This window comes from Heloderma suspectum, chromosome 1, assembly GCF_057233095.1.
Source record: "Heloderma suspectum isolate Gila_16-S chromosome 1, 16-S_ref, whole genome shotgun sequence".
NCBI classification, from domain to species: Eukaryota; Metazoa; Chordata; class Lepidosauria; order Squamata; family Helodermatidae; genus Heloderma; species Heloderma suspectum.
In genome coordinates this window covers 77,521,486-77,541,180 of record NC_139458.1, presented here as the reverse complement: position 1 = coordinate 77,541,180, position 19,695 = coordinate 77,521,486, and the positions used below count along the sequence as shown (strand labels likewise).

The 19,695-nt window shown below is 43.3% G+C and overlaps 1 protein-coding gene across 7 annotated transcripts in view; it reads right to left on the bottom strand.

The window, feature by feature from the left end:
• ACTN1 (actinin alpha 1) overlaps nt 1-15,721 on the bottom strand; it is a 149,904-nt gene extending 134,183 nt beyond the window's left edge. For 6 of the 7 annotated variants that reach the window (XM_084847984.1, XM_084847998.1, XM_084847992.1 and 3 more), the window contains exon 1: nt 15,443-15,721. In XM_084847984.1, the coding sequence (XP_084704110.1) occupies nt 15,443-15,547 (105 nt within the window). In that variant the 5' untranslated portion in view covers nt 15,548-15,721. The remainder of the gene's footprint in view (nt 1-15,442) is intronic. The other variant, XM_084848015.1, reaches the window with a different exon arrangement.
• Between the last annotated feature and the right edge of the window lie 3,974 nt (nt 15,722-19,695).

Below are 19,695 nucleotides of genomic sequence, written 5' to 3'. Positions count from 1 at the left end.
AGGAGGAGGAGCAGAAGAAGAAAAACACCTTCAGAGAAAGAACTACTTTCCATAGCATAGCCACTTTGAAAGAGATGAATTATAACCAATAAAGCCTTAGGCCTCATCTACATGATGGTAGAAACATCAGGATTTAGAACTTCCATTGCCAGCATCTACATACTGATGGAACAAAAGGGAACCGGTGCAGCCCATGTCAAGGCTCAAACACAGTGCAAAGATGCTGTCATCCTGACACTGCATTAACTACAGGGTTGTGTCAGAGGACATCTTATAGTGATGCCTGGGCCTCATCATCTGAGCTGATCACTTGCTCTCAAAAACTGATCTTCTATAGGTAATTTGTTTCCAAAGATAAATTATTGCACAGCCTTAAAGCAGTTTTTTAAATGTGTACAGTTCTCTTCCCAGGATGCAGCCTCTACAAGCTTAATCTTCCATTAAGCAAGCTGCTAGTATTTTCTATTTACTTGCCTACAGCAAGTATTTATTTCTTGTATTTTTCAACCCCACCTGTTGGCCAAATGCCCAAAGGAGTTTCTTCTCTAGCAGCAAAACTTTTGTAAAGTGTAAGAGAGCTTTTTTATTTGTTCTTTCTGGCAACCAATGTGCCACAAATGACTAGTGTATGCATAGGTTAGGCGAGTGAGCTAGTTTTTGACATGTTTTGCCAGGTTGTGATAAATATCTCTTAAGGTGAAGAGTGACACCCCCCTACATCCCCTCAAAATCCACTTTTGTGAGAAGGGAAAAAGAATGTGAAACAGCAGAAAAGGAACACCACACCTGATTATGTAACCTTTTCCAGACTATACCCCATGGAAGCTGTCTCCGGTGGCAGCAACTGAGATAGGCAAGGCAGTACAGTAGCTCCACCACTAAGAGTTAGGTTTCAGTGACAGCAGTACTGCAATATGGCAGGAAATAGATACAAAGGGGAAAAATGCTACTTTACTGCCCAGTAGGGAGTGAAGAGGCCTGCCTTGGCTCCAAGCCCTACCACAAATATGCTATTGCCCTGCATTGTTAAAATAAAAAAGGAAAGAAAGTATTCGAAACTGGAAAAGAACTCTTTGCTAATCTTTTTAATACTTGTAGTTGCAGTGTCATATGGTTGGCATGTTTTGGTTGCTTCAACATCCTGTCCTCCCTTCCCACCCACCGCCATCCAGTATTTATTGTTGTAGCCATTGCCAAACAACCCACTGCTCATATTACCATCTTCATTCCTTACCAAGACTTGAGGCCTTGATCATATCACCTCAAACTTCTGTTGGTTGACCCAGTTTCTGAGACACTGTATGATAAAACTTAGTTCACCAGGTAAGAAATCTGTTAAAGTAGCTTTACTGGGTCATGATTACTTATTGAGCATTTCATTACAAAATGGCCTGCATACGCTGGGGGATCACTCCTGTTTATTAACAGAAAACATCTAACACACTGGCTCACATAAACTGCCTTTTACTCAAAGGTGATTTTTATTTTTACACTCCATCAATGGTGGGAAACCTCCATGTGGAAAGTCTTATGATATGTCCACTTATTCTGCTGACAGTATGTACTCATAAAGTCTCAAAGACAGGTACTCTCTGCACACAGGAGCAATGCAACCAGGGACCTGTCTAACCACCCAGATATTTCCACAAGAAGGCAACTGCAAAAGACTTGCATCATGGTAAGAAAGTCGTTAGCCACAGGAAGGAAGATTTCACAAGCCAGCTGTTTTGTCAGGTTGTTGTATGTAAGCTCTTAGTGTGCCTAAGAAACTAAGCTTTAGGATTTCCTTGCCTGCATATTTATTCCTATCCTGGCATTTATCTCTTGCTTATGTAATTAAGTTGTAAAATCAGATAAGACTAAAGTGACAAAGTCACCACACACTTTACTGCCTCAGAAACAACCATCTGTGTCCTAATACTCAAATTACTCGAGTGGTATGCTTGCAGCACATGAAGTGGATATAAACTGGGGGAATCACTGGAATCATTCATTTTCAGGTAGTTCAGCTGACATCATTAAAATGATCCATGTGAGTGCTGTCCATATCATACAAACAGTGTCCCACAGGTTCAACACCCCTGAGGTTCAACACCCCTACTCTAGTGCAAATAAAGATGATGTGGCAGTCAGTGTTAAATTTTTCTCTGTATGCTACATGGATCTGCATTCTCAAGGCAGCAATTAGTACTACTTTAATTCATTTGCTGCCGCAGTCTGACCAATACTGTGTAGAAGGGGGAAGAGGAATCTAGCTTCAAAACTCTATAATCAGTCATCAGATCATCAAGCAGACATGCACAAATTATGTCAAGGTTCCCAATCTACTATGTAACATCACCACTGATCAATTTGTGCACTTCCAACTTCTGGACAGCTTACTGCACCACCATATTTTAAAAGGGCAAAATAATAAATAAGAATGAATGTACATGTGTGCAACCTCAATCAATCAATAGTAATTCATTTCTATCAGGTCTTCATGAAAACTAAACTGTAGGGTGGTGGTAGTTGTTTTGAGGTTGCAGGGACATGCAGGCAAACTGGAAAGATACTAAATGGGGTTTGCAGGATCCACTCCCCAAGTGCCATGAATGACCAAGCCTGAGTGTTGCAGTTATGCCAGCACTGGTGTCTCATGATTGTGAAGGAGGCATAGTGGAGTGGAGGCAGGCTGGCACATCATGGCAAGTGGCTGCTAATTGGACTACACCTGCTTGTTCTCTTCTTTGGATCCTGGCTTTAGGATATGCACAGAGAAGGCCAAACAGAAATTGATTAATTGATTAATTACACATCCCTCCAAACATATATAATTCTATAATGCAAAAGATATGTGCTGCGTGAGCAAGGGTCTGGGACTATGCTTCCAAGTAATACAAAGACTCTATTTTGTTGAAAACCAGTATGTTCCTGTTTAGCAACCAGTTAACAAGCATGCTTATTCTGGAAATATATAACTAACAGAATGGGAAAGTTGATTTAAATCAGCAATTTTACATTGGGATTTCCTTCCTGGTGATTTAAACTGCCTTGATGTCAACCCACTCTGCTGATACGTTATCAATATAGTTATATGAAACCTTGGATGTCCATGCACCTACACTTTTACTTTGGTAAAGTTCTACTTTATTTTTCAAGGAAATCTGTACTAGATATCATAGGATTTTATTATAAAAGTTAAGTCAAATACTAGATCAAATCATTGCCTTGGCTCTGGAAGCTTTCAACCAGCCTTAGGAGAAGTAGACTACCAGTCCACATCCAAATGGCCATGGAGCTCCTGTAATGAAATATCCATTTTGATGGTGTATGGTACATGTGGGCAACCCACAGCCTTTGATGGGGTTCTCCCCTGCAGTCTGCCACCATCCCCAAATTCCCCTACCTGAACCTCTCTCACCTTACCTATGTTCCCTGGGGCCTAAAACAGACTCTCTTGCCACTCTAGCCCACTGTACTCTGTGGTCTGGCTTTCAAGAATTTCATTATTGAGAAGGAAACCACAGAGCGCAGTGGGCTAGAGTCTCTTTGGCTGCTCTAGCCTGCTGTACTCCATGTTTTCTCTGTCAAGAACAACATTCTTGATACAGAACCCATGGAGTAAGATGAGCTATAACAGCCACCTCTCCTCTCAAAGCAGAGAGAGAAAGAGCCACAGGGTGGAGAGGAGGTTTAACCCTTACTTCTCCCAAGAACCTGGGGAGATAAGAGGGGAAGGGGGGGGAGTGTGTGCATGTAAGAGTCAGTCAGTGTAGTGTGTGTGTGTGTGTGTGCACGCATGTGTGTGCGCATGTGTGTGCGTGCACGCGTGCGTGCATGCAAGGGAAAAAGAGAATGAAGCCCAGGCCCTGCCTACTATTGGCTTTGGCCACACCCATTGTCAACATGTGGCCCCAACCCACCAGCATATGTGGAACTTGAGGGTAGAAAGGTTGCCCACCTGGGTGTACGGCAACTTTTCCCAACCTGGTGCCATCCAGATGTGCTGGACTACAACTCCCATCATTGCCTAATTACCCTGTTGGCTGGCAGTGGTAGGAGTTGCAGTCCAACACATCTGGTGCAATGTTGGGGGAGGCTGGTATGGAGCCCCAAGTTTATCAGCTTTGAACAGATAATTCAAAAAATGAAGAAAAAACATTCTTCATCTTTTGAACTGGCTGAATGCCTAAAAAACATTCCTTTCTTCCAACGTTTCTGCTGCTAGTAATTTATTTTAGAATTATTTCTTTTGGTAATCACAAACAACTCTACCAACTGTTATAAGTATAGACTCTTAACTGGTGCTGCACAGGGTGGGTGGGCTTTGTATTTACTATGTAGCAATTGGGAGGTAGCTCTGAAGTTTCACTTTTAAATAAGAACCATATTTACTACAGCATCTTAGTGAAGGTTTATCATTGCTGTAGTGAATTGTTTACCCATACATCAGCTTGTCTCAAAGGAAGAGGTGGGGAGGAAACAGAGAATGACTTGTGCTGAACACTGAAGGATGCTTTGAACTGGAACACATGAAAGTGTCTTCAGAGCGAAAACATGAATACACCCACAGAACAAGCAGAGAGGGGTGATTTTACAAACCACCAGCTATGAGCCTGTTTATTATAGACTGGGTGAGGGGTCACCTGTTCAAAAAGGAAACTGCCCTTTCCGCGATCCTAAGCCGAGTCCTCTTTGGACCCAGGCTGAAGTGCCCAGAATTTCCAGGAAAAAGGCCAATGCTTGCTGGGCAAAACAATTTTCTATATAATATGTAAAGTTATATTTGGTTGTTAGAGACATAAACAGTCATAGTTTTCCCCAATAGTAAAGACAACATGGTACAATACATGACCTGTTGTTTATATTTGTAATGACTGAAGAGTGACTCAAGTTATATATCCCCAACCCACCCATAGTTTGCTTTTATATACCAAAGTAGCTCAAGCGTGTTGAGCCAGGCTGTAGGCTCTGTTTTAACAGATTATAACAATACAGACTTCGTATTAAATTAAAATTTCACTTTAAACCTGATTATTTTTTTAAAAGTGACCCTTACTATGACGGGAATTCTAAAAAGTAAAAAAAAAAGTCTGATTAAAAATCTGATTTTTGGAAATTGATATTTATCCAACATGATCATAAGTTACACTGTACTTTAAAGGCTTTATATGTTTGCTCTCAGAACACTGTGAAAGGCAGATTACTATAATTCTCATTATACAGATGTAGAGCTGAGGCTAAGAGACAGTAACTGGTCAAGGGCAACACAGTGGGTTGCCTAAATGTAACACCAAAGCATGGTTGGCATCACATCGCTGAATATTGTCCTCATGTGCTCAGTCCTCCCCTGCACAAATAAGTTATTAATCTGTTTTCATCAATCTATACTTTGCCATTACATCCAAAACAGCAAACTATGGTTTGCGTTTGTCTTCCAGAACAGGTTTAAACTGCCAACCTAGATGTAGGTTGACATCTAGGTTGGCAGGTTTGCCCACAAACCACACTTTACCAGTTCAGATGTAAAGGCAAAGGTGGTTTGCTGTAAACCAGAATGTAACTAATTAAGTGGAACGTGCAATGTACAAGGAAGCACAAGAGAGCACAGGGCTCATTTCCATACTGCCAATACATAGTTTGACATGACATGTGACCTTAATCAGTGAGTCCATGGCAGACATGGGCCACACAAGGACCCAGTTCACACGTTAACAACTATGGATTACTTGTAGCCGCATGGCAGCGAGTGACCACACTGTCTCCTGTGTGCTGTTTGCTTCCACTTCCCTAAACAACCCAGGAACACCCTGACCCTGGGTTGTTGTTGTGACATCTGAACTTGACACTCTAGGTTGCTTAGGGTTAAACAACTTAGGGTGCAATCCTATGGGGATAGGCAGCCGCCTCTAAACTCAGAGGTGACTGCCTATCCAATGCAGGGCAGGAGACGCATGGAGCAGATCATCCCCTCTGTGCTTCAGCTGCCCTGTATTTGTAGCTAGACAGCCGATTTCGGCTGTCTAGCCACAGGAAGGTGAAGCGGGAGAGGCAGCTGCTGGACAGCACATGATGTGTCATACCGGCATTTCCACCTTTCCGGCCCCGAAACGCCCCGTTTTCCCTGCTCTGCACTCCTCTTCCAAGGCAGCGGGGGGGGGGGTCGGTTCTCTGGGAATCAATGTATCCTATGGCCGTCCAGCCGCTGACTAGTGGCCATAGGATTGCTCCCTCCAAGTTTGAAACTTAATCATGTACAATCATCTTCAGCGCTTCCATATAATCAAACAGTTGTTATAACAGAAGTTATCTGAAAAAAATGTCTGATCTAGTTTGAAACTACTTTTTCTTCCATAGTGGGAGAAACAAATTTGCCTTTCCCAGGGTGGAAAAACACACACACCCCAAGTTGCAAAAACACCCCAGTAAATGCTATGCCAACCCTGTAATCAAGGCAATTCTCAACACATGAATGGTTACATGTATGGTACACCTCAAAGGGGAAGTCTATAGAGCCAAGTCACACAGGACTCTGCTTGGGGTTACTACAGTGTATGTCACTCTCCTGAAAGAGGCTGTTGGTAGGATTTTGGATACTGAAAGCTTCTGTCACAGGATGTTATCATGGATACCTTCCCCTTTTTTGAAGGGGAAATTATTTGTGTGTGGGGGAATCTGGGAGGGAAATTAAAGTTTGGGAAGAAATTAATTTTGGGGAAATGGAATCTGTAAAAAGTACACATAGAGTGGCTGGGTGACCGGCCAGATGGGCGATTAATAAATTTAAATTAATTAATTAATAGAGCAGGAGAGTGTAATTCCAAGTGTGGTTCATCAGTTCCATCATTACAAGCCTTCAAACAGGCATTAAAGACCTATTCGTTCCAAGTCACTTTTTCATGATAGTCTACTATGTTGCTACTGCTTGACCTGGTGCTTTATTTGTCTAAAGATGCAACCCTATATATGTTTAGACAGAAAATAATTCTACAATTCCCAGCATTCCTACAAATTCCTATAACTCAGCTGGGAAATGCTGGGAGTTGTAGGAATTTTTTTCTATCTGATTAACAATATTATGCTGGGCTGAACATGGTTATGTATTGCTATTGCTGTTTTACTGCTATTTCATTGCTTCCGATTCCCACTTTTATGATGTTTTATGGTGATTATGTTTTATGCAATGTTCTAATTTTATATTCCGTTTCTGTTATGTAATCTGCCTTGTGATGGTTTGACCCTAAATAAGGCACCCTAAAAATACTTCAAATAAACAATAAATAACTGGGTTTGATTGTTGCACAAGAATTTCAGAAAATTCCTGCTGGTTCTGTCGAGTCTGTCTAGGTCTGTCTAGTCCAGGGGTGGGCAACACATGGCCCACGGACCACACGCAGTCCCCCCGTCCCCTCCACATCACCAATCCAGCAACGCAGTGGCAGCAAAATATAATAATGGTGGTTTGCTGCTAGATTCACCCGCAAGCTGTTACAGATAAAGGGCAAAATCTTTGTCCCCGATAGTTAGTATTCAGTTATAGCGAACCTCCATGTTCAAAGGCAATTTATATGGATAATAAGAGGGGCTTCTATGGGTCAGATCAGGTAGGAGGAGGGCTAGGTGGCTGGAGCCAAGGGGAAGTATAGGAGTAGCTTGGCAGGGTGGGAAAGGCTTGTATCATCCCTACTTTTTGCAGGCATGAGCTACCACCGATGTGCAGAAGTGGGACCTCAGTCTCCACAGGTCCAACCGTCCCTTTACTCACCCCTTCTTTCTGCCTGCAGTAGCAAGTGCTTCAGCATTGACTGATGGCTTAGTGCATACCCAGAAAAGAATATTCTACCAAAGGCACATGTTTATTACATGAATCATCTTCTATGACCCGTTGACTTACATTCACATAATGGCTACAACCCAGAACAGTGCAGTTCAAGGTTTACAGGCAGCCTTTGTTTGATTTCGAGCACAGCACTCTTTTGTGCTGAAATAAGTTTGTGAAACTGGGGTGAGTTTTAAAATTAGCTTGCAGTCACACCCAATATCTTGTGTAAATTAGTAACATCCTCATGACTCTGGCACACCCCATGAAACCTAAAACTCTGGAAAACACCTCCACAGGGCACATATCTGGGACGTATGAATTAACAATATAAGAGCACTGGCTATGTTTGCAAACTCAGGAAAACCTCCCACATCTGCAAAATGTAACATAAGAAGTTACCTTTGCTCTAGAATAATTTGCTTCTTTTGTTGGGATCCTTCTGGGAATTCACAACACAGCGCAGACTAGAGTAATATTTGCTTGGTACTTTAAGGTGATATATAGGGCACTGTGCATTAAAGACACATAACATAAAATTTGTTATGTGACACATCTGAGTATTAATACAAATACTCTTGTATTAATTTATTAATTAATTAATCCTCTAGCTATTCACACTCACACACTCCTTGGCAATTTATATTTCAGGTTCCTCAGGTCATCCATTTGCTCTCCGTAACCTCCTTTAAATTCATGACAAGGTTATTCTCCTTTTAACCTGGTTCGCTCTTAAACCTGGGCTAACTGGGCAAAAATGTTCTTCTTGCAAACCCATAAGTTAATGTAATGAACTTGTAGGCAATGTATTCCCATGTAATTTGGCATAAAGAAGACTTGTGTGAACACAAAATGGCATTAATTATCTATTTTAAACTAGTGGATTTCCTTCCTTTGAGACTAATTTACTGCCACCACTTTAAATAAACAAGAACAACTATTCCTAAAGGAATCCATACAAGAATATATTCTTGATCCTACTGAGAAGGCAGGTTTGATCAGTGCACAGGACAGCTTGAGAGGCTGAGTATATTATTTCTCAGTTCTGAATTAGGCCCATTACTTACCTTTGCATGCATTACCCATCACATTTGCATGTCAACCCATAAAAGGGGTTGCCATAAACTGGTAGCTGAAACATTTCTCAAAAGGGGCCATCTTTGGTCAGCCCTCCCCAACTTGGCATCCTCCAGATGTGTTGGATTACAACATCCATCATCCCCAACCAACACATCTGGAGGGCTGTCTACTGTTATCTGTTGAGATGCCATATCTGGGAGTAGTAGCATTCTCTTAAAACAAGTGCTATTTGGCAACCTGACTTTCTTTGGTTATGTATGGTTCATAGAACCTGAGAAACCTGGTTGATTTCAAAATTAGTGGTTAGTTGTATGAGGTTTTCAAGAAGACCTAGCTGCATAGATGTGCAATTAAATGTCAACAACTTTACGAACACTAGGTCCCAGCCTGTCTGCATCATACCGCAATTATATTAGCACAGGACTTTTTCCAAGTTTCATTATGTAACAGTAAGAAACAGCAGTTAGCCTATTAAAGCTCTCCAAGGGTTACTTTAGATGGATAATGTTTACTTGAGGTTTATAGGTTAGGGAATGGATTGAAAGAGGGTCAAGCAGTTCAGCTAGTAGGAACTTCCAAAAATGTTTTGGTATTAAAGAAGAAAAGTATGTTAATCCCATAACACAAACAACCTGTGTAAAGCACAAATGGCTGTTCAGAAACTTATTAAAAGTCAGAACTAGTTCTGTTAATCATTCTTCCCCCACCCCTCTTTAAAAAAAAACGAGAATCAATCCTAGGATGAGCTTTTGAATTCTTTTTTAAACTGTCAGCAAGGCACAACACCCACATAGACACACAGCCTATTATGCAAAACAAACAAACAAACAAACAAACACGGGAAAATCATGCTTTTCCAAGAAGTGATAGTCAGTGATCTATGAAACTTAACTGAGTGACTATTTCCCAAGATCCTGGATAGCTATGCAGCTCTTTTTTGTGGTGGTGGCATGTGAATGAATGAGATGTACGGAACTCTAAGGCTGGCTTTTGAGAGAAGGCCAATACATCCCTAGTGTTTATCAAGTTCACAGTTCTCTATCCAAGATCTCAAGGCCCTTAATTTAAAACACACACACACACACACACACACACACACATTCAATCACCTTCTCTCTGAACATCTCAGGGGCAAGTAGCAAGAAATGCATTCAACAGAAAATGAGAAAATAAAAGACACAGATCCATATGCATGCTGAAATAACACAAAGGTGAGTCACATAAAAACTCAGGATGCTACATCTGCATGGTAGTTTTGAAGTGAGACAGATGTGCACTCACTGGTTCCCTCAGCCCACACTGCTCCCTGGCTGACTGCTTTCTGTGGTTATGGGGCCAGTCTGCACACCAGCAGTCACACTTTCAGCCCATGAGAAACATACTTCCTTTGTCTCATTTCCTGTGCAAAAGTAGTGAACTGAGCGCAACTGCACAGCCAAGCTCCAGGCGTATTTCTTCTGCGAGATGTTTTCCTTGCATAGTACTTATTATGCTAAAAGACTAACTTTAAAAAGCACTGATTCTGCAAGGAGTCATACATACAAGTATGTTCAGTGGAAGACAGCCTAGTGAAATGCAAAGCCATGACACTACATAGATAAAGACCAACATCTCTACTCCTCATGTATGGCTGTTAATGTTGCTGAGCAAACCCAGCATGTTGTAAAGCAAAAGGCTTAATTATTGTTAGATATGCCTCTGCAAGTCCACTGACCATATCACTCCATTTGAATTTGAGACCCACACAATGTACGGATGAAAAATAAGTCACAGAGCCTCTAGTGCACGTTCCCTAACCTGATGCGCTCCAGATGTGTTGGGCTACACCTCCCATCATACCCAAGCAGCAGGCTCTAGTGACAAATAACACACATTTGTGAAGGGCTGCTTGCTCCCATGCAGACCACTCCTTGAGTATCTGCATCAGAGCCCTTGGTCTAGGTACGCTGCCTTCAGGGAGGAGGCAAGTAAGGACTGAAGACAGGGCTTTTGGGGTTGTGGCACCTGAGGGGAGAACACTCCCCAGAGACCCAGAGTGTCTCTCAGCTGATGCTGACTTCCATAGCTTTTCAGCACCAGGTGAAGATAATTTTATTCTCAGGAGCTTTAAATTGATATTTTATTGTATTCCTGGTGTTCCTATTTTTATTGCTGTACTTTTATTGTGATTTTAAGTAGTTTATTGTGTTAATCTTAATGCTAAATGTTGATTTTTCCCCTTTCTGTTACTAGCTGCCTCAGAAGCATCTGCTGAAAGGTAGAATACAAATAAATAAATGCAATGTTGAAACGGGAACTGCATTTCAATAGGCCAGGCTAGGGGTTACCTTGTTTCAACCAGACTGATTTTGCAATGATAGCAACATTAATTGAATGAGCTTGTGAGAAAAGGAAATGTGAATGTCTAAATGCTGGCTTAAAAGAACTGTTGCTTAAGAGCAATGGAAGGATTCGGCATTCCTGTGTAGGAAAAAAAGGATCTTTTAGGTCAGCCTTCCGAAACTGGTGCCGTCCAGGTATGTTAGTCAATTCCCTTCATCCCCATCTAGCATGACCACGTAGTCCAAAACATCTGGCGTGCATCAGTTTGGGGAAGGCTGTCATCCATCATAGTACATTAACTTCCTGCCACATTTACCAATTCAACGTTAGTCCAGTGCTTCTCAAACTTGATGAAATCATACCCACTTCTAAACTTCCGATATCTTCTTTGGGCCCCACCCCAAATTCATCCTAACCTGCCAAGCTAATTCATGTTACTCCCACATTCTGTCTCTCCCCAGATTCTATTCTCCCCTCTTGCCATTCTCTGGATCTCTAGCCAAACATCACCAGACTAGGATCAGTCAGAGTGCCATGGCAGCATTCTTCCTTTCCAGAAAAAGAGAGAGAAAATGTGGTCAGGAGAACTCAGTGAACTTTGACTGTGGATAGCCTGTTATTCCCAACAAGACATGCAGAATTATTCCTCCCTGCCCCTGCAGTCTGAGAAACATCAGCTAGGGTTCCAGCCCATTGTTCCATGTGCTGGTTTGGCCCAGAGAACAACAGTAGAAACAGACCCCTGTGAGTCTTTAATTCAAATCCCTGCTCAGCCATGGAGTCACTAGTAGCTCTCAGGAGTGCCTCAGTTGTGTGTGTGTGTGTGTGTATAAAAGGGAACAGTGACTCAAGTATGAGGAAGAACAGATTAAGGAAATGCTATTACACACCCTGAATGTTAGGGGAAAGATGAGATAAAAATTACAAACATCTTTCCATCCTTAGTTTTCCAAAGTAGCTCCAAAGTCTTTGGCATGTAAGAAAATTCAGTCTGGGTTAATTTAAAATAAGAACTGAGGCATCAGATGCCTCCCACCCCAATCAGGAATGGCCTGCCCTCGAGGAACATATATCTGCAGTACTAAATAAGTTGCCAGTTAGTTTCAAGACCAAGTTCGAGGTGCTGTTTTTTAACCTATAAACCCTAACAGCATGATCCTTCTTGCTCAAAAGTAAATCCCAGAGTTGGCCCTATTCCCTAGTAGGTGTGTTTAGGATGTCAGCCCTCCACTGCTTCAGCCCACAATGCCTTTGGAGTACTTTTCACTATATTACCCTGTCTCCCCATTAAGACTGACAGATAAAGGCCTGATTGGGGTTCCCTCACAGCAGAAGGTTAGAATGACAGGGCCACAATGCAGACACTTTTCACTGGGGGCTCCAAACACTATGGAATTCACTACTAAAGAGATTTATTTACGCCTATCTTTGAAATTTTTATAGAACAAAGTATAAATTCACCCAGATATAATACTAGGATGGGCATCTTAGAAGCTTTGCTTTTATACTGTTTTAATTGCATTTGATCATATTTTATCTTGCAATTATGAATTTTTATGACATCTGATTTTATGAAGGGTTTTGTTATTGTTTATTGTCTATGCATGCTGCTTACATGTAAATTCTGCTTGGCAAGTAAACATGTTGTTAACTGTAAAAAATAGATAAAAATACATTGTGTATGAGAAATGAGGGATAAGTCCCTTTTTTCTATGCACAGGACATGATCCACAGAATTTCTCACTTTAACTGCATAAGCAAGGTTTACTAGTCAGCACACTGTGTTATCCTAAAAAAATCGGTAAGAATGATGGATCATCTGTCAATAATTCTTTTGAGGGTTTTTTTTTTTTTTACAAAGGATCTCTTAGTTGCTGGTAGATCCTATGGGCCAGCAATTTAACATTCTAGCCACATGGACTGGGAATTAAATTACCATTCCTCTCCTCTTTGTTGTCATGCCAGGGTCACCCACCACAAACTCCACTCTTCAGTAAGTAACCTTGTTTTCATGGTTTATTTCTCTTGCCTTTATTGTCTCTATGAAGCCTTGTCAAGCCAGGATGCATAGGACTGACAGGAATGCTTTAATTAACTTTGCCTCCATTGAAAACACGTCATTTAAAGTATCTATACATTCTTTTAAAACTAGGCAAGGGGAACAACAACAGGCTATTCACTAATTAATATGTTCTTCCAACTGACAAATTCCCACCTCTGTTCAGAGCTCCTTGTAATAAAAACTTCCTTTAAAAATATGGTTGTAAGGTATTCCTTTCACCCACCAGCCAATTCCCCCAACCCACCCTGCCAAAGTCCTCTTAAATGGCAAAATGTTCTTTAAAAAAACAACAACAACTTCAAGTCTGAAGAAGCCATTCCCTCCACTGACCTCTATGTGCCACATTGCTAGGAGGCAACTTTGCCAAATATTTCCCCTCCTCTTTCTAATCGCGCTTTAATGTCTGACAAATGACTAAAGGGAAATGTTGAAGGGTTTAGGATTCCAGAGTGAGTTAATACAGGATGCCTTTGGTAATTTCTCCTCATTTTTTAGGTGGGTGGGGGGAGGAATGAAGAAGCTAGAACGCCTCCTAACCTCCCTCCCCCGCCTCCTTAAATTTAAAAATGGGATGAATGTTACCATTTTTGGACATGAGTTTCGCACAAGCCCAGCCCTAAACCGCACCATTCAAAGCTTGAAGTGAGCCACCATCCCGCGATGAAGGGATTTTTGTGGGGTGCCGAAGGGAGGGAGAACGTGGCTTTCCCTCCATATAGTCTTAAAAGTCATTCAGTCGATCCGCTTGATCTCCCGAGAGAACACAGAGACGTGCCCACTCCGGTTTTCCCGGGATACTAGAAAGAACCGGAGGCTCCAGAACATGCACTGCAGCTGCATCCCCGGGAAAGCTTTCTTGGCTTTCTAAAAGGCAACTTTAGACCCCGATTCTTTTTTTCCGCGTTCTTCCACCGCTAATTTTAAAATCCCTCCTTAAAGCAACTTTCCTTGGCGGGTCAACTGCACTTTGGGAGGGCAAGCGTTGCAGTTCGGAATGACACTGTGTGGCAGGAACACACGTTACCTGCGCGCCGCCCTCCCCTCTGGGCTGGAGCCCAGCCTCGCACCAACCAAAGCGGCGGCGGCTGGGCGTGCAAACTGCAGCCACTTCCCTGTTCGAAGAGCCCCTCCGGGAAGGTGGCTTTTGTCGGTTGCATTGCGAAAGCTAGAGGGGACAGTAGAGACAGCCTGTCTCCCGGCGCTGGAAACATCTGTTGCATTAGAAGAGGAGGCGGCGGCGGTGGCGGCAGAGAAGGCAACTTCGGAGCCACTGAATTGAGCAATACAAACGCCTCCCTTTCTTTACCTTCCGCCACACACTTCCATGAGCGATCGTATTCTTTCAGCAACATCTCCCCACCACCACCCCAACCCGCCTCCCCGCTGCACGTCATCTCCGCTCGCTTCTCCAGCAACCTCATGCTCGCATTTGACAAATTAAAAAACTAAAAACACATTAAAAACAAAACAAATAACAGGCTACACGCATACCGACCGAAATCTCACAACACTGCTCTGCCCCTACAGATATTCATCCTCATCACCTACTACGACCACCAAGCCAATTCCGTAACTCCAGCTCATTTTTTTCAAGGAGTTACTGGTGATCAGATGAGCTCCCGCCAGCTCTTGTGCACAAGGAGCGGGGCGCCACTGTCCTCGCACGACATTATTTCCAGATTGGGGGCCGGGGCGCGAGGGCGGGGGAGGTCTCCCGTAGAGACAAATCCTTCGCCGGGTTGGGCTGACTGTTACCATCACACCACAGCCCTCCCTGACGCACACATGGAGAGAAGTAAAATCGCGTTGAAATGATTACACGAGATATCAACGAGTGGGCCATGTAGGCAGCCTCGGTGTGTGCGCGCGCGTGTGTGTTTATTTTGGGAGGGGGGTCTCTATAGGGTGCGCAGCCAGCACCAGCAGCTCAGTAGCGCTCTGGATCTCTACAGCATGGAAGCCTGGTGAAGAGATGCAAAACACGGGAAAAGGCGAGGCGCAGAAGCGGCATGTGCGCGCATACATGGATCTCCCTCGCGGCGTGTCCAACGAGATGCTTATCCCTCCCCGCCCTCTCCACACTGGTAAATGCCTTCTCGAATGGAGTTCTCCGCAGCCTCCTCCGATCCCTTCCCCGCCCTGGGAGCCGGAGGGAGGTGGGATCCATCCAGGTTTACCTTTCTCTGCTGCTTTTCCCAAGCTGGATCCAAAAGCAGATCCCTGTCCCAGTCGTCCTCGGGCTGCATATAGTCATTGGTTTGCTGGGAGTCATAATGATCCATCCCTGCGAGACTGGTGTCCTTTGGTTTGGCTTTTTGAGGCTTCTCCTCCTCTTAAGCGCCGCTGGTCTCGAGAGCTCCCTGCTTGAAACGCAGCTACAGTAGAGCAAAAGGAGAGAGTGGAGAAGGCAGCTCCCACTGCTAGATCGCAACCTAATCTTTGCACACACCAAAGGGGTGGGGGGGGGGGCGGAGAGGGCGGGAGAAAGAAACCAGCCCTGCCTCCAAATTGACCTTATTGGCTAAACGGAGTTGCCCAAAGTTCATTTTCCAGGGGCACCGTGACCTCCATTGAATCTCTCGAGTGTCAATCGCAACTTCCCGCAGCTCTTATAGGTTGATTTAAGAGCGCCCCCTCCCTCCGTTTTCATTCCCCCTAACACGTGTGACGTCTAAGTTTCATCCGCTTGGTGGGAGCGTCGTGGTGACGTCTCCCTTTCGTTGGGGAGATTTTACAATAGTAGCAGAACAGAAGCTGCTGAGAGTGGACAAATATGCAGTTTCAGCCTGGTGATGTTCGTCGTGTGCTGTCTGTAAGCAATGCAAGGAATGTTAGGGAAATACTTAGGAGTCACCTCCTCACTTCTCTAAAGTAGGGAGGCTCGTGCATTCGGGTTAGCGCCACCGTTTCAAAAGTTCGATGTCCAAGAAGTTGTTACAACACAGTAACAACAACACGAACCTGAAACAAATTAGGTTATTTTCCTCTGATTGATTTTGCTTTTGTTTCGGCCACAATTCTTTGCCCGATGGATAGGAGGTTTGAATTCCTGCGAATATGCAGGTTCAATCCCCAGCATCTTCAGAAAGGGCTGGAAAAATTCCTGTCTGAAACCCTGGAGAGCCACTGGTTTAGATGGACCAGTGCTCTGACTCAGTATAAGGCAGCTTCCTATATTCCTATGTCCATCATAGGTAGTTCTTAAATGTGCCCAACAACCAGCACATTCCACAAACTGTCAGATTTGAATTGAAGCATATAATGGCAGGAAACCATGGGTTAATTAACCCACAATTTGTGAGGACATTCGAAGCAGGAGAGCCATTTCTGTTTTCAATTAACCTATTATCTCCCAGTTTGTAGGTTGTTAACCATGGGTTAACTCTGGGTTGTTTAACCTATAAACAACCCATAGGCTTGGTTTGCATGTAACAACAACCCAGAGCATGGGTTGAGAATGGGTTGTTGCTGAATCGTGGGTTGGCATTAAGTTCAAACCCTGCACTATGGTTTAACAATGGATTGTTAACCACAAACAACCCTGGAAGAGAATCCATGCTTTGTTGTTGGGATTTTAACTCTGAGTTGTTTGTGGTTAACCCCATAGTTAAACCAAAGTGTAGGGTTTGCACATAACAATCCATGATTCAACAACAATCCATGATTCAATGACAACGCATACTCAAATCTGTATTCTGAGTTCTTGTTATGTACAGACCAGGCCACAGTATCTGGGTGTCCAGATGTCTCACTAACAACCTACGAATGGGCATGTGTAGGCTGTTATTTAAACTGGGAATGGCTGACACGCTCTGTGTGTCCCCGCACACAGTTGCTACCATGATGTGCAAACCAGGTCAGTGCTTTCTACAAAATGCTTTCCAATAAAACACCATGCAATATCTGAAACATGTTTTTTTGAGGGACATTTCAACCCTTCCAGAATACTTTTCCTTTGAAGGGCATTGAAAATGTATATTCTGCCTTTCCTCCAAGGAGCCCAAGGCAGCATACTCGATCCTCTATCTTTTACCTTCATAACCCTGTGAGGTAGGTTAGGTTTCCCACTCCATGTCTATAAGATCCCACAAGACTCTTAGCAATTTTAGGTGGTTTCTTGGCCCAGATAAACTCAAAGGATTTTTACAATTTTTTAATTAATGGGTGAGTCACATTCCAAGCTGGACTATAAGGAAGGCTGAGCGCCGAAGAATTGATGCTTTCGAACTGTGGTGCTGGAGAAGACTCTTACGAGTCCCCTGGACTGCAAGGAGGTCAAATCAGTCCATCCTAAAGGAAATCAACCCTGACTGCTCATTGGAAGGACAGATAATGAAGCTGAAGCTCCAATATTTTGGCCACCTAATGCGAAGAGAAAACTCTCTGGAAAAGACCCTGATGCTGGGAAAGACTGAAGGCAAAAGGAGAAGGGGACGGCAGAGGATGAGATGGCTAGATAGCATCACCGATGCAATTAATATGAACTTGAGCACGCTCCGGGAGAGAGTGCAGGACAGGAAGGCCTGGTGTGCTATGGTCCATGGGGTCACGAAGAGTCGGACACAACTGAACGACTGAACAACAACTGAACAACACATTCCAATGGGATATTAGACAATAAAAACAAAATTTGGGGCAGTTATCTTCATTTTAACCAAAACCAGTTTGCCCAGACAGGATAAGTTTAAGATGTTGCCAACAGTTCAGTTCTTCTAAAAATCCCTTGATTAATTTTTTTGATTACTGAAATTAAGAGTCTCTTCGTTATTTGGAGCAGCTGGGTTTTATATTTTAAAAAATGGGGAATCAACCATAATTTGTTCATTTGTTTCTTCATCCCAGCAGTCCTAGGGCCAATCCTAGGTGCAACCTGAAACCACCTAGTAGAGCCTAATTTGAATGTTTGCAGTTGCTTCCCACATTCCATCTGAAGACTGGGACTAAATGTAAACTCCATGGCTTCAGCATCAGCCACTCCTCCACCCACCTTCTTGCCTTCTTTACCATCTGGCCTGATGTAGAGTTCTCAAGAACTTGAAAACTTGCACACTAATTTTTTTTACCTTTGCTTTGGCCAAATAAAGGTATTGTCTTATGTTTAAATGTTTTTCTAGTTATTTCATTAACTAACTCATATTGTAGATTAATGCTCATCCACTCTGACTTATAATTAATTTTATATCCATAAAGTTTGTTGAACTGAGCCATCTATTGTTTGGGGAGGGGAACACAGTAGATGTTCCTACAAGTGAAAGAGTGGGCTGGATGGAGTGGAGAGTGGGTGGGTTTTCTCTCCTCTAATGTTGTCATTGCCTCAACCACTGGGGTGGTTTCTGGTCATGTATTCCCTCCCGCTATAGCTGCAGCACTAATAGCAACAGCAGCATAGTGTAGGGGAAGCTTTTTTCTCTCTAATTTTGTCTTGATTGATTGCAGACGGCTTCCCTCTGGCAACACCACTGGGGAAATGCAGTAGAAAAGGCTGGGCTTCCCTTTAAGCTAGGTTTGGGCTGAAGGGCAATGGATAATTCTGGGACTCACTGCTGACTGAGGTGAAAAGAGAGAAGTTGCCAACAGAAAGAGACAACCGGATTGTTTCCACTTCAGTTCAGTGGTACCTGAGAGCTAATGCAAGAGAAAAGGAGTGGATGCAGGAGGCCAAGGCTGGAGTTTCTCAGTCCTCTGAGGCAGTTCTGAATAAAACCTTGGATTTTTGAGGCTCTGGGTTGAGGTTTCCACATTGATAATCTGGCAACACAGCCTCTCTCACCCACCCTCACCTTGGATGCTAAAAGGATGGATACGGTAGTTCCAGAAACAGCCCTCAGCAAAATAGTCTTGTTAGAACTTGCTGGAAGCAGTTTAACAAAGTGTGACAGAGGTGCTTAATAATAAGGCTGAAAGAAACAATATCAGGTTGTTAGCCTTTCTGCTCTAGCTATCTGTTTTGTGATATGAAAATGCATCTTTAATCCCTCTGTACGCAAATATCTTTCAACTCTGTTCTACCCTGGCATTTTAGGTTGGCTTAGGCAAAAGGGATAAAGCAGCATCAATTACAGTTATCTCAAACCCCGCCTTCTCCAGCCTGGTGCCCTCCAGATGTGTTAGGCTGCAACCATTCCCAGCCGTGCTGGCTGGGAATCATGGGAGTTGCAGTCCAACACATCTGGAGGGCACCAGGCTGGGGAGGGCTGCCCAAGAGTTTGGATTTGAGAGCAATGCTGATGGGGACAGTGTGGGCCAGCAGTCTTGCTTTCATGTGAACTTTGCCAGCTAACTTATGTGTCAACTGTTTCTTGCCTATGTGCTGCAAGAAAGCCATCCTCTGGGTGTTTCCTGCTGCTGAGTGGGGAGCATTGTTTATAAGCAAATGAAACTTCAACTGACAGCAGAAGACTGAGATTGAGGGATAATTCCCACATTATGG